Source organism: Oryza sativa, chromosome 1, assembly GCF_034140825.1.
Source record: "Oryza sativa Japonica Group chromosome 1, ASM3414082v1".
Classification (NCBI taxonomy): domain Eukaryota; kingdom Viridiplantae; phylum Streptophyta; class Magnoliopsida; order Poales; family Poaceae; genus Oryza; species Oryza sativa.
Window position 1 is genome coordinate 34,756,129 of NC_089035.1, and position 13,750 is coordinate 34,769,878.

Here is a 13,750-nt window from a genome sequence, read left to right on the forward strand (position 1 = left end):
CAAGAATATGATAGTAAACCTTCGATTGGCAAACATCACAGACACAAGTTTCTTGATTACCAGTGGCTATAACCTTCTTCAAGAGACTACAGATGCAAACCATATCTCCATGGTACCACTTGATTACCAGTTTTTTTAGGTTGCCAGAGCTATTAAAACATTTCGAGGAGTATGGGATCGATTCAAGACACGAGATTGTTGTATGCAAACATGTAATTCGATCATCATTCATACTTATCAAGAACCGTTATTGATAAGATTCAGATGACAGTTTATATACACCAAGGTGTATTATCACATAAAGGCCAAATCCTGGCCATTAGAAGTCATAGCAAGCGTGTCAAGATTCCAAACTTTCTTGACTCCAAAACAAGCAAACGCCTAATGAATGTCAGACTCGCCTTCCATTGCACTCTAAACCAAATAAGCAAACGAAATACGAGACAAAGCTAATCTCCATTTATTTGCAGAGTTCCACTGCTGGTGAGCGAAGTGCCACTCCTCCAAGCTGCTCACTGGAATACTTCTTGTACACAACCCTCAGCTTGCTCTCAGGGGCAGTAGAGTGCGAGGTAACAAGAAGCTTTGCAGAGTCCCTGAAATCATCGCAGAAAAATAAAGTTCAGTATATCTGCTCAATGGAGAATTTCAGTGATGCTAGTTAAACAAGTCATCGAGTCATGTAGTGCTTACAATAGCTGTGACTCGGTAAATCCAGTGTGGTGCTTGAGAGTGTCAGTCCATAGAGGGCTCTTCTTCAGGGTGAGCCTGGCTGCATAGACAGCAGAGGCAGCAACCTTGGAAGGCAGGGATGCCACCAGCCCGTACTGCATCAGTGCCAATTCAGCGAAGAAGAAGGCCATGTGCTCCATCTGCATTCACCAAAAGAAATTTTGAGTACACGCTCAAACTTGTTGCTTAGCAATGAAATATAATCCGATGGTAAACAGAAACAAACAGAAGCCATGGCTCTTTACCTCCTTGTCACTTTTGTTATCTGCAGACGCCCCCGCCTTCAGATAGCGCATAATGAAGACATATGCTGTAGGAACGGTGAGATTCCACTGAAGCTTATTCAGAATCCCCTTCTCCATTGCAAGAATCTGTTCCCTAGTGTATGCACTATCTGATATCAAGATGAAGTCGTTCACCTGCAAATACATAGACAGAGATCCAATCAGAACAAGTCCCTGCTAGAAATGGGCAGTGCAGAGCAAAGGGGCTAAAAATGTTGCTACCTCTGGGGCCCAAATCTCCTCGTACTTGCAAGCTATCAGCATGGCAGAGACACCTACCAGCTGCAGCTCCCTCCGCTGCACTTGCTGCATCGAGAGGTACCGGTCGATGACATACATGGAGAGGTATAGGGTCTCTGGCATGAGCTCAAACTTGTGATGCACTTCAATTATCCAGTCTGCCAGGATGGCCCTCATCTTGGAATTGATCTCCACCTGGGTGTCGATGTAATCACACGGGCGGCACTCGTTCTGCAGCAAGGCCAGGAAAGATTGCACCTTTCAGTGACCAAGCACATACAGCATTTGCGTAGGCATCGAAGAAGGATCAAGCAGAGAGAGCGACTCAGTTACCTCAGCGACCTTGTAGAACTTGTAGATATCCTCAATATAGTCCACCACAGCCAGCTCATTGTCACCGTCGAGCTTGTCAATGTCCTCAATCACTTCTCGAGGTTTGTCAGTGATTCCACAGGCAACCTGGCATTAGCATGGAGTAAATACAGGTTAAGAACTTAAGATAACCTGTCAGTGATTGGTATGCAGAATTTTTTTTTTCTTTTTGAAATTTTCAGTGGATAACCCACCTTTGATCGTGCAGTGAGCACGGAGGTGAGGGTGTTGATGACCTTCTTCCTCGAGCACTTGCGGACAGAGCTGGCGCTGCCCTCCGACTGCTGCCTCATGCTCTGGTCAGAATCAGAGCTGATCTCGATGACATGCTCGGGCGGAGGAGGCGCGGGCTTGACAGGCGCCTTCCTGGCCTGCCTCTGCGCAGGCCTCGCCACGGCAGCAGGTGCAACTGCATTCTGCTGCAGACCCAATAGTTTCAGTAAGGTTCAGATTCAGATGCTTCAAGAATCAAGACAAAGAATGAAAGAAGGATTTGGTTGGCCGATGTACCTTGTTTGCCGCAGCATTTGCCTGCGCGTTCTTCAGCAGTTGGGCACCAAAGTTGGCGGTGCGGCCGGCCGGCGCCTGCTGCAGAGGCTTGCTGTTTACATGAACACAAGTGAAGGTTTCAGATAAAGAGCAGAAGAAATTATGACAGCGTGAGGCTAAGCGATTGGTCGTATCACGTACCCTTCCGGTAGGCGGACGTTCATGACGTTGCCGATCTCGCCAAGGGCTCGCCGGTTCTTCGCGTCGGGCCTGCCGGCCACGACGGCCTTCTGCTTTCCCAGAGCGGCAACATTGCCTGAAATTGAGCAGGAGACAGACGCTATGAGAATTTCGCGATTTTGAGAAGTCGGACTGAACAACACCACCAAATAGGGATCAAATTGGAATCTTTTCTTCAGAAATCCAATCAAAAAGCAGGTAAATGAAATAATAAGAACAAGAACAAAGATCAACTGCTGGAGCTGGACAATGAACCGATGAGTACCAAGTTTGGGGGGAAGAGAAGCCTACCCAAAGATAAGGCAACTCGTGTAAAAAAAAAAAACCCAATCTTGGGACAGGATCCGAACAGGAAACTAACGAGGAACACGACAAGAACTCGAATCCGCGCAGCCGCCAAAGCCCCAAAGATCTGAGACACGCTGTTTTCGCTCACCTCTGTTCTGCGGCGGCTGCGGAGCGGCAGCGACGTTCTGGCTGCGTGTCGCCATCTCCCCTTCCTCCTCCTCCTCGCCCTGGCCGAAGATCCCGGAGATCACCGAGGCGAAGAACGAGTGCAGCCGCGCCGCCCGCGACCCCTCTTCCCCGCCGTCGAGCGCTGCAGCCACCGCGGCTCCGGCGAGCTCTGGAGCAGCAGCAGCAGCAAACAATCCCCTTCCTCCTCCTCCTCTTGCCCAATCAATCAATCAAATCAACCAATCGGCGTCGGCGTGCGGCGTGTGATTGATGCGTGGTGGTATACAGTTCTTGGAGGCGGCGCGTGGAGGAGGGGCGAGATATAGCGAGCTAGGGCAGGGCGCGTCCTCTGTGTCGGGTGGCGTTGCCTTTTTTACGTGGAGCGGAGGGGGAGCGGCCGCTCCAACGGTCGGGAGGGCTTCGAATCGCAACGGTCAGGAAGCGGAGCATCGGACGGCTATGATTGGCCGCGGCTGCCACGCGAAACTAGCCGTTGGGTGTAGGTATGGGTATGGATTGAGCCATCGAGCTGGAAAAGCCTTCCATTTTAGTGGAGTTGCCATTAACAACACAATACTATGTACTCGTACGTAGTAGGCTGGAAGTTTCATTTTCATTCGAGTTTTCTTTTTATTAACATATACAGACCTGCTTGGAATTTACTGACGATGAAAAATCATAAGAGAAAAAGGTTGATTTGAGCGAGCATGTGTCATACAGGGCACTGTGCAAACTTCCCAGGAGATGAAAGTGAGCTTGAGCTCAACTTTGGGCAAGAAAAGCATCTCCAAAATAAAAGAGAGAACACTTTGAGCGAGAAGAGTGGAGCAGCAATTTCTGATGGAATTAAGCAAAAGCCTTATTTACACCCACGAGGAAGTACACCGCATACAAGAGTATACTGTACACTGCTGAGAATTTTGCTGAGAGCTTGAGAGAGGCATGTGAATATGTGGTCCATGTGGTCCAAATTGTGCACTGACAAAAGGCCAGTACAGCTAGCTTTGGATTGAAGATTAGTGTATCTCAAGACTTGAATTGACTTGCATGTGACTATGACAGTGGACAGACGTCTCGGGGAGGATACGGAGTACATTAGTGCATACTCCTATGCCGTAGTACTACTGAAAATGTGGGTGAACAGAATAAAACGGTCAAACTGGAAATTAGGACGATTTTACAGGGGTTTATCAGAATGCCTCATATACAGCATTAGTTCAACAGGACAAGGTTTTCAGTAGGGGTGAATTCTCCATGAGGCAAACAAATGACTCCATTAGAAGAATTACTGTGGCAAAACGCCCTATTAAAATCACTTGCCAGATAACACAATAGTTGATCCTTTGAATACAACACAATCACCACTGACTTCGTGCGACCAGTTACGCACCATAGATGGAAGTGATTATATGTACATTTCTTGATTATTCAAGGGAAGCTCCTTCTAAGCAAACTATCACTTTTCGAACGTTAATAGATATAATGCTCAAGAATAATCATCATTTTGCACAGCATGTTTGACGAACACCACAAACAGCTGCTGGCAGGCAAATAAAAAGAATTGCCTTGAGAATGTATGCTGAAAGAGGAAAGCCTAGTGTACAACCTCTACTCTCGAAAACACAAACTGACACAGTACACAATTCACAGCCTACATGTATACTCCTGCTGTCACACCGTGAACACTGTAAATTCAGCTACCAGCATGAACTTCATCACCTGGACCAGTGAGCGTAATCTGCATTGAGCAAACAAAAGGGTATAAAATAACTTGCTTCCTAACATCAAGTGAATGAAACGGATTCTTGACCACATTATCGTTAGAAACAAAATGCAATTTTAAGGCAAAAGCACTTACATTGCAATTTGAGGCAAATTTACGAGCAAGCATGATTGCTGCGTTCCTATCCCTGTCCGTTTCAAAAGCTAAGGTGTAGGACAGGCCTTTCCTTGCCTGCCAGAAAACTGCCGTAGCTGCAGCATTACCCCCACCACGGCTCCCACACAACTGAAGATTGACCATGGAAAACATAAGTTACAAAAAAATACTCTTAGAATGCAGACTTGCAGAAATGCTTGGATTGGAATGTTTTTGTTCTCTATCAGCTTCAGCAAGTCTAACAAAATCCTATGCGGCTATGCACATCTTTTCATGAAAAAAGATGTGATTCATAGCATGCACCATAAAAAAACAGAGCCCTGAGAACAAGATTGGATAAATTCTGCAAACTTCTTTTCTATTTTTGTTGTTCCTGAAAGTTTCATATTCCTAATTTCTTTAGTGATAGCTGGTATATCCAAATGTGTAGAAAACTCAACTGAAGTGCATACGCCTCAATGGCTTAGTCTATATTTTGACGCCCTTGTGGTAACAACTATGGCACCATTAAATGACCTGGTCCAGGGACACCTCAATAAGGCCTTAGGGTCCTTAGCCCAATCAGGACCATGAGATATGGAATATTGGAACCCTTGCTTGTTCTAAAAATACGATTGGAAGCTCTAGAGGGGAAACCAATATTCTCAATATTCTTATAGAATAAACAAGAAAAAGTGTAGACATATTTTAAGGAGGACTGTATAACATCAAACAGCAGTTCAAAGAACACAACATAGTTGAGAAATGAACAGTATTTAAACTACACGCGTACCTTCATTGTGGTCGAGTATGACTCTCTTGCTTTTGTAGACCATCCTTTTCGAAGCTTTATTCTCATTTTTCCGATATGAAATGCATGGACAGAGTTCGATGAGTAATCATTCCCATTCATTTGGGTGACAACCACCTACAAGGAAACACGGAAGCAAACCACACTGATTTTTCCACAAATAACAAATTCAAAGCTTGACAATATTCATGTCAACTACAATCAAACTCAGGCTGCAGTTTCACTTCAGTCTTAAGTACTTTGGGTGGGTGGGGGGGAGGGGGGGCTGATTGGAGTTTGGACATTGTGCCAAGATCCCCCACATCCAAATAAAAATGGTGATTGTGGATTTAGCAAAATTAGAGAGGTGGCTTCTTAAATTAGTATAAGACACAGGAGAAGAATCCATACATTAAACTCCACATCTGCTCTTTTCATTAGAGACTCCACATAATGTTCCAGTCCGGCAGCTGTTCAAAAAGTATGTCAAAGTCAGCTATTTAAGTGCAACTTTGGTGAAACCACGAGCTTGTATTCCCTCAATTCCTTAATATATCTGATATCTCATTGTTTTTCGGATGGTGTGTGTGCTCTAGTCCATAATTATAAACAACACTGGAAATAGGTAAAGGGATGGATGGATATACCACAAAAAAAGATGATAAAAGGTCATCTCAAAACTGTAGAATGAGGTATTTGGGAACACAATTTGAGTGCTCTAAAGATGTGTATTTGAAAAAGGAGGGAAAATCGAATGTCCTGCTGCACTTCTATTGTAGAAAAAAAAAACGGGGGCTTTTGCCCTGAGAAAGCATGTGCCATATGGCAGAATGCATCATGGGGCTAATCCATATGATATGATAGGATAAACCATGCATTACTTACACAGTTAAGCAATTAAAGTATTATGCCACAATATATGAAAATAGATACTCCATACTATGGCATTAAGCTTAGTTCTACTTTTAACTTCCAAAGTTCGAAACAAATATCAAGAACATGTAGACAAAAAAGAAATGTGAAATAAGCTACAGAAAATATTGCAAGAGAAATGGACAGTTTAAATACTTCTGAAAGAAACGCAACTGTGCATATCAATCTACCTGATAAAATAAATAGGATCACCATTAGAAATTTTAAGAGAGCAGTGGGAAGGCCTAACCAGGATTTATAGGTCCCATTGTTTGTATCGTAACTTTCTCTGCATTTAAAACTATCTCTGCCTGTAACAGTCGGCCAACATCAAATGGTTCTGGAGCATATGTAGGTTTTGTTGCTCCTGCAGAAAGCGATCTCAACATCTTTAGTATATGGTAATAAGTGAGAAGAAAACAATGATGTACAGTTTTTACATGACTGCATAATAAGCAAAAAGATATTACTGCAATGATTGCTTTGCAAATGAATGATATTAAAATGGATTTAGGAGAACCCACTAGCTCCATGTAATGTTGATCTGATAACATACCCAATATAAGATTTCTATTGCCTCCAGAAATTACACGGTACCATTGAGTTGGACAGCTGCTGATGTCTGGAGCATCATCAAATCGAGGGATAATACAAAACTGTGATCCAAGGATATCAGAACCTTCAAGATCATAGAGGTCAGAGCTATCTTCTTCTAGCCTCTTGATCATTGCAAGCTGGACATGAAAAGAAAAAGGATGGCTATAACTCAACAACACTAAAAACAAGAAAACACAAATAATACAAACCATGTCAAAAGAATTACCTCTTTCATTAGCTGATTGCAAAGCTGATTTTTCTCTGCAATGAGAGTTCGCAGTGCCTTAAGCTCAAATTCCATGTCCATTACCTGTGATGTTTTTTTCATGGCCATTATTAATCAGGGTATGTGAATATAAGCAAATCACCATGAGCTGCTCTATTTCATTACTAGCTTTATGAAAGAATAGACACTGCAGATTTATTTTTTTAAAAAAAAGTGTTAAAAAAAAATCAAATAACATAGCATAAGAAAGGGCATGAAATTTTTATAGAACTTAAGACATTGAGGAAGACGGTCTCTATTTGAACTCACTGGAGGAAAGAGAAGAAAAGGGTTAATTAACATTAAAGATCTAGAGAAATACACAAAAAAGAAACTGCTATTCCATAAATTAAACATGAGAATTGATAGTGAAACAAACCTTGCTTGGCTGGTGTAGCATTTTTATTCTTCTAGCCTCACGGACCTCTTTCCTGAGTCCCTCTATCTCCTGGCCAGGAAAAAAAGGTACACAATAAATGTGGCAGCAACTCAAAGCACAAGGGTAACAATCATACAATAGTCACTTGTCAGAATGTGAATCACTCAGGAGCACGGTACATGAAATTTACTACAAAACAAGTTCACAAAAAGGATACAGAAATATCCATGTTCGTTAATATTGAGAAAGCACCTCCTTTTCCCTGCTACTTGATGCTGCATCATGCTCCTGCAATCCTTTCTCGACTATAGCAATTGCAGTTCTGGCCTTCTCAATTTCCGCTAATGCAAGAGCCCTTTCCTCCTCTGCCACCTTCCGGGCATCTTCAGTAGCCTAAGACACAGAAGAAAACAGTAGCATTATTACTAACCAAACAATGGAACCATACTTTTAACTTGATACACACATTAACAGTTAAGACAAATATCATATCCACCCTTGACCATTTAATGTGGCGATATTATAAGGAAAAGAATAGTATTTATCTTTATGAGGCCGGACATGTCATATTGGCTTTCAGGCTTCCAGGTTTGGTACATTACACAATCTAACTAGGTCACAGATAGCTAATTAGATCATTAAGAATACCTGCTTGAGGAAGCTAGCTAACTTCTTTACTTCAGCCTTTTCATATATTAACTCCCCTTCTCTTTGGGTCAGCTGGACTGCTAATGCTTCCACCTGATAGTGCACAATTCGTCATAATCACATCATGTTTTCCAAACTAAAGTAGTGTTGACAAAGGACAAAACTGTTAAAGCTCCGCACAACTGGAAGACAGGAAGAGAATGAGTAACTTCCATGGGATTATACACTATAATAAGAAATATAAAAACCAATATTCAAAAGATCACTTCCCTTTGGAACATTACATTAAGCTACTTCCAAATTTAGGTCATTTGCAGGAGTTCAATGTAATGTTTACAGTGTAAACACAGATAACTGCAGTGAACTAGTAATGTTGGCACTTGGCAAGATTTTCAGGTACTGCAAATAAATGTTTCCAAGCTTTACTAAACTTTTTCATATGTTTTTTCAAGGGCATTCAGGAAAAAAAATCAATTTGGCTCTTTTAGGTCTAATAATTAACAACAAGCGCAACGGTTTAAGAAAGTTCTCCCAGAAGTCAAGTTAGAGAGTTTAACCAGTGAAATAGCTTCATCAGCATCGTCTCTATTTCTACCAGCCACACGGCCTTTCAGAGTGTCTAAAACATCTCTAAGCTTCTTCAGAAGAACCTGCCTGTCCAACGAAGCTGCTTCTCGGCGCTTAGCCTGAAATGTGAAACAAGTAGTCCCAACATGAAATTTCATTGCAAAAGGAGTTACATGAAGTAGAATGTGCCTAGTTAGAATAAAAAGTTTCTAGTAGGCAAGGAAAGACGTTAATTATGGGCCACACGCCATGGAAACACCTCTTATATCTTCCCCTGTCATTCAACACCTTCTAAGCAATTTACTGTTTTGGGAAATGGATTGATAAGCCTTAGTAGTTTATTTCTCTTTAACTGATTGGCAATGCACCTGCCTGCTTTGAAAAAAGAAATGGTCTGGTGGAAGCAACTGAGCAAAGGTGGCAGGAATTTCAGAAAGCTAACAGATAATGCTGAACATAGACTGATTCTGTCCATTATTGTGACTCAATAAAAATCAATAGTTTTCTCTATCTAGTTGTAAATCTGTATAAAACATTATGAGGATATATTAATTGGCACTTGATGTATACAGTAAAACTTGTTGAAGACAATCGCAGGAATTTTGGACGTTGGATTAAACTGCTACTACATATTATTGGTAAGAATTAATAAAGGCAAAGTGAAGTACAGAACTGAGTAAAATACCTCTTCAGACAGTTTTGAGGCACCTGATAGACCCTTCTCAAACTTCTCCTTCAGGTCACGCACTGAAAGCCGCCTTCGCTGCTCTAGCAGCTGTGCTGTTTCCTTCGCAACGATCTCCTTCAAAGGTACAGCCTCATGTATCTCTTCTGGATCAATGATTTGGTTGTTTGGCCCAATCTTGTAGTCTGGAAAATGGCCCTTGGGGAAGTTAACATCAGAAGATACCATAGCAAGTGCCTCCTTCTGCATGCCTTCTCCAGAGTCATGGATGACCCTTGTCATTTGAAGTACTCCAATCCTAACTTGACCAAGAACATCTATTTTTAGTGTTCGACAAAACTACAATGGTGTTTGCATATGTGAGTTCTGCAATCAAACTTATAGTTCATACAAGTCATGGCCATAAAAAAACAAGATGAGTCAAAGGTCTACCTTTTCAAATCCAAAAATCATTTAAATTCACGCAGATTTTTATTTGGTACGCCTCGGATTTCACAAGCCCATCCCAACAACTTTAGCCATGAAATTTTGTGAAACAGTAGCAAAGCCAAATTGCTAAAACAGTAGTATAGAGCATCGATTCAAACTAACCATAACTAAACCACACTCATGTATCAGAGGTAGTCTATAAACGAGGGACATGGTGGTGGTTCAGTTGGGTGTAATAGATTCACATACACACAAAAAAAAGGATGAGTTGGATTAATTAGCAGGGTGCAGATCCACCCACAACGAACTGGACTGCTCGCAGAAACGAAGAAACACACCACCCACCAGGTAAAAGAAAAGAACAAAAATTCAAACAGCCTAGGGATTCCTTACCACCCAGGTGCGCGAGGCGGCGGGTTCCCGAGGTCGGCGGTGCGGGGGCTCCTTGCGGGGGCCGGCGGCGCGAAGCGGAGGTGTGCGGCGGCTCTCGAGGCGGTCGGCTAGGCCGGCGGAGGCGCTAGGAAAGCCGAAGGAAGAAGGGAATCACTGCAAGCCCCCGATGGATCCCCCCACTCCACCGCCACGCCAAGTCCACTCCACCAGAACGAACCGGCGGAGCGGAGGGGGGGCGCGCACGAGAGAACCTCCTAGGCTTCGAGGCGGCAGGCTGGCGGCCGGGCGGTCGCCTGTGGTGGATGAACGGAGGAGGAGGCTACTGCCGGCGAGGGGACGGAGGAGGCCACGCGAGGTGGTTTTGGAATGAAGAAGAAGAAGAAGAAAAAAAAAAGTTGATGAGAGAGTAAAGCAAAGCAAGTAGCTGGAGACTTTTTTTTTCCTCTCTTTTTCTTTTTCTTTTGTTTTTTTTTATTTTGCTGGAGACTTCGCGCCTGGCCGGTGCAGGGCGGCGACGGCGGCGAGTTCGCTTGTGGCTAATGCATCGAGACATCGACACGTTTTGGTCGCGTTTAGTGTATTTTTATTTTCCATTTTTGATAGTCGCTGCTAATAGCAACAGTATGAAGTATGAACCCGTCCTTTAGTTTTTCTTTCCTTTTTTTCTGTGTGTTAGGCTGTGTTCCGGAGGAAGCCCTCCTCTCCCGCACGTAAATTGATATATAAATTAACACATGACTAACTTGGTATTAGCTAATTTTTTAAAAAAAATAGATTAATATAATTTTTTTTAAAACAACTTTCGTATAGAATTTTTTAAAAAATATGTATCATTTAGCAGATTGAAAAAACGTGTACGTGAAAAACGAGATATAAGTTAGAATAATGAAAAAAAAAGAAAAGCAGCGTGCTTTAGCTGTAGTAGTACTACTAGCTAATTGTCCACTACTAACAGTATGAAACGGTCCTTTTATCTTTTTTGTCACCTGGTATTTCCCACCTCAATTAACAGTAACAATTATAGCATGAAAACGGTCCTGGCTTTTACGGTAAGACCTTGTTTAGTTTTTTCTTCTAATTTTTTCTTCACATCAAAACTTTTCTACACACATAAACTTTTAACTTTTTCATCACATCGTTCCAATTTCAACAAAACTTCCAATTTTAGCGTGACCTAAACACACCCTAAGAGCAGGTACAATAGCAAACTATTAGCCAGCTACAAAAATATTTTAATGAGATAAAAGATGAGAGAGAAGAGCAACGGGTTACAGATCTGTAGCCAGCTGCAGCACGGACTTCAAGACGCAAAGCGTGTATGACAGGTGGGACCATATACTTAATAGTATAGTAAGCAATTATTATATGAATTGACTATTAGATTAGCTATAAATAAATTGGAGGTAGTAGTTGGCTATACTATTAACCTTCTCTAAGAGCAGGTATAATAGGAGGCTATAAGCCAGCTGCAAACATATTTTAAGGAGATAAATAAAAAGAGAGAGGAGCAGCGGGCTACAGATTTGTAGCCAGCTGTAACACGGACTCCAAGACACAGTGTGTGTATGACAAATGGGACCAGATATTAATAGTGTAGTATACAACTATTATATGAATGAGCTATTGGATTAGCTACAGTTGAATTGGAGCCAAACTTGCTCTAAGAGGACGATCCAAATCGCTGTTCAGAAACGAACCTTTAAAGACCGGTAATAAATGGCTCACCAAACTGGCCAGTTGATCCGGCTAGGGCGATCCATTCAACCGCCAGGACAGTGACCGATTAGGGAGAGCGAGGCACAGTATCCGACTCGGATGATCAGATCAGTCTTTCACTTGTGTGTTTAGCCCCCTTTCTGTTTTAGCACTGCTACGCCTCCTATCCGATCCGATTTTCTGGGCCTCGTCAACATCTTGCTGGATGGTTTGTTTCGGTCACGGACACGGATGCGAGAGACAGCATAATTTGAGCCAATCAATCTGCGTATCCAAGTGTGCCTGATGGATAGCTGATGACCATCGTCTGATTCGTCTCTCTCTCTCTCTCTCTCTAACTAACGGACAACGGGACAGCATGTGTGCGTGTTGGCTTGTCAGCGTCACAAGTTTTGGCCAGGGTTAAGTGCTCATCAGAAAGGGGGAAATAGAAAAACCTTCACTCCGATGCTTTCTACTGGAAGTAGAAAATAATCTAAACCGTTGATCTCAAAGGATCCAAGGGTTTAGATCTATTTCTACTACCACCTCATATAACGGTAGTAGAATCGTGGAAGGGTAATATTGTCTAGGAAAAAATATTTGTGGAGAGGTATAATTGTAATTATGCAGTAACCCTAGCCTCTCTCTCATTCGTTCGGTACTCAGCCAAAGATGGATGCAAGGCTCCCAAATCGAATCTGGAGCCGACACCGCACGTCTCCTCCCTTCCTTCACACTTGCCGCCATCATCGCCCTTGCCTCGTCCGCCGCCTCCGTCAACCTCGCCGCCGGCTGGAATATCAACGATACAACCAACCCTTACACTGACCGAGACAGTAAAAAAAAATATAAATGTCAAATTTACCCCTAAACTGATTTATTAAAATTACCAACTTATCCTTAATAATAAACGGTTCAGATTAATTCTACTGGTAGTATAATACTACGAGTAGAGGGCACCGGAGCGTTGCCCAAATAGAAAAGGTGTTGATTGGGTTGCAGTTGTAGAGGACACTAATTGATTCGGTCAGGAACGAACGAATTATTGATCCAGATGCTGAAGAGAGGATTAGGACGAAGACGGGAGAGCATGAGTGGTCAATTCTCTGTTGATTTTATGCCTTGGAGAATCATTTTTTCCGGCTTTTTTTTTCTGTGTGCATTCTGACTTGTTAATTTTATGCAAAAATTCAGTCTCCATCGTCTCCACTTGAGAAGACGGTATAGAATAAGCAGGACACTATGGGAATAAATCTATTCGACATCTTAAATTATGCTCTTTTTTCCTCTCCTTTTTCACTTTTCCATTGATTATGTTAGCTTGGGTTGGTGGCCAATGATGCCTACTATTGGATCCACCGAGTGATCATTAAGAATGCTGCAATTGCCAGTACAAGCTTATTGTGTAATACTCAATCTTCAGATAAACGCGTAGTGTTTAGCACTAGTACTCTGAAAGTTGTAGCCTTTGTGTACTCTGAAAGTTGTTCTTAGCTGCTACTACTGTCTGTTAGGCATAAATGGTCCCTCTGTGGTCTCTACTGGAATTCAGTTGTCTGTCCAGCTCCAGAATTGGCTGCATCAAGCTAAGGGACAAGTCCAGCCTCCATGCAGTACTTGCCATAGGTAGACATATTTGGTGCTATGGCAAGTTGAATATGAGATAGGTAATTCAGATTTCCGACACTGTGACATGAAAATGAAATGAAGCACCAT

General features: G+C 42.5%; 2 protein-coding genes across 4 annotated transcripts; both read right to left on the reverse strand.

Moving 5' to 3' along the window:
* Nucleotides 1-174: 174 nt before the first annotated feature.
* On the reverse strand, nucleotides 175-3,157 carry LOC4327547 (cyclin-B1-1-like). 2 transcript variants are annotated; one of them, NM_001409132.1, is made up of 9 exons: nucleotides 2,794-3,157; nucleotides 2,319-2,433; nucleotides 2,139-2,229; nucleotides 1,823-2,044; nucleotides 1,590-1,715; nucleotides 1,239-1,487; nucleotides 978-1,151; nucleotides 694-872; nucleotides 175-596 (listed from the first exon to the last, which is right to left on the reverse strand). In NM_001409132.1, exons 1-9 carry the CDS (start codon nucleotides 2,846-2,848, stop codon nucleotides 461-463), a joined length of 1,347 nt encoding a protein of 448 aa, NP_001396061.1. In that variant the 5' UTR covers nucleotides 2,849-3,157; the 3' UTR covers nucleotides 175-460. The 2 variants fall into 2 exon arrangements, with proteins under 2 accessions (NP_001396061.1, NP_001396060.1); NM_001409131.1 differs by having other exon boundaries at nucleotides 1,823-2,047.
* A 912-nt stretch (nucleotides 3,158-4,069) lies between these two features.
* On the reverse strand, nucleotides 4,070-10,879 carry LOC4327548 (stomatal closure-related actin-binding protein 1). 2 transcript variants are annotated; one of them, NM_001409133.1, is made up of 13 exons: nucleotides 10,337-10,879; nucleotides 9,515-9,812; nucleotides 8,820-8,948; nucleotides 8,263-8,355; nucleotides 7,867-8,007; nucleotides 7,615-7,683; nucleotides 7,197-7,280; nucleotides 6,930-7,107; nucleotides 6,624-6,740; nucleotides 5,873-5,931; nucleotides 5,465-5,599; nucleotides 4,672-4,821; nucleotides 4,070-4,551 (listed from the first exon to the last, which is right to left on the reverse strand). In NM_001409133.1, exons 2-13 carry the CDS (start codon nucleotides 9,794-9,796, stop codon nucleotides 4,507-4,509), a joined length of 1,482 nt encoding a protein of 493 aa, NP_001396062.1. In that variant the 5' UTR covers nucleotides 9,797-9,812; nucleotides 10,337-10,879; the 3' UTR covers nucleotides 4,070-4,506. The 2 variants fall into 2 exon arrangements, with proteins under 2 accessions (NP_001396062.1, NP_001396063.1); NM_001409134.1 differs by having other exon boundaries at nucleotides 9,515-9,816.
* Nucleotides 10,880-13,750: the final 2,871 nt, after the last annotated feature.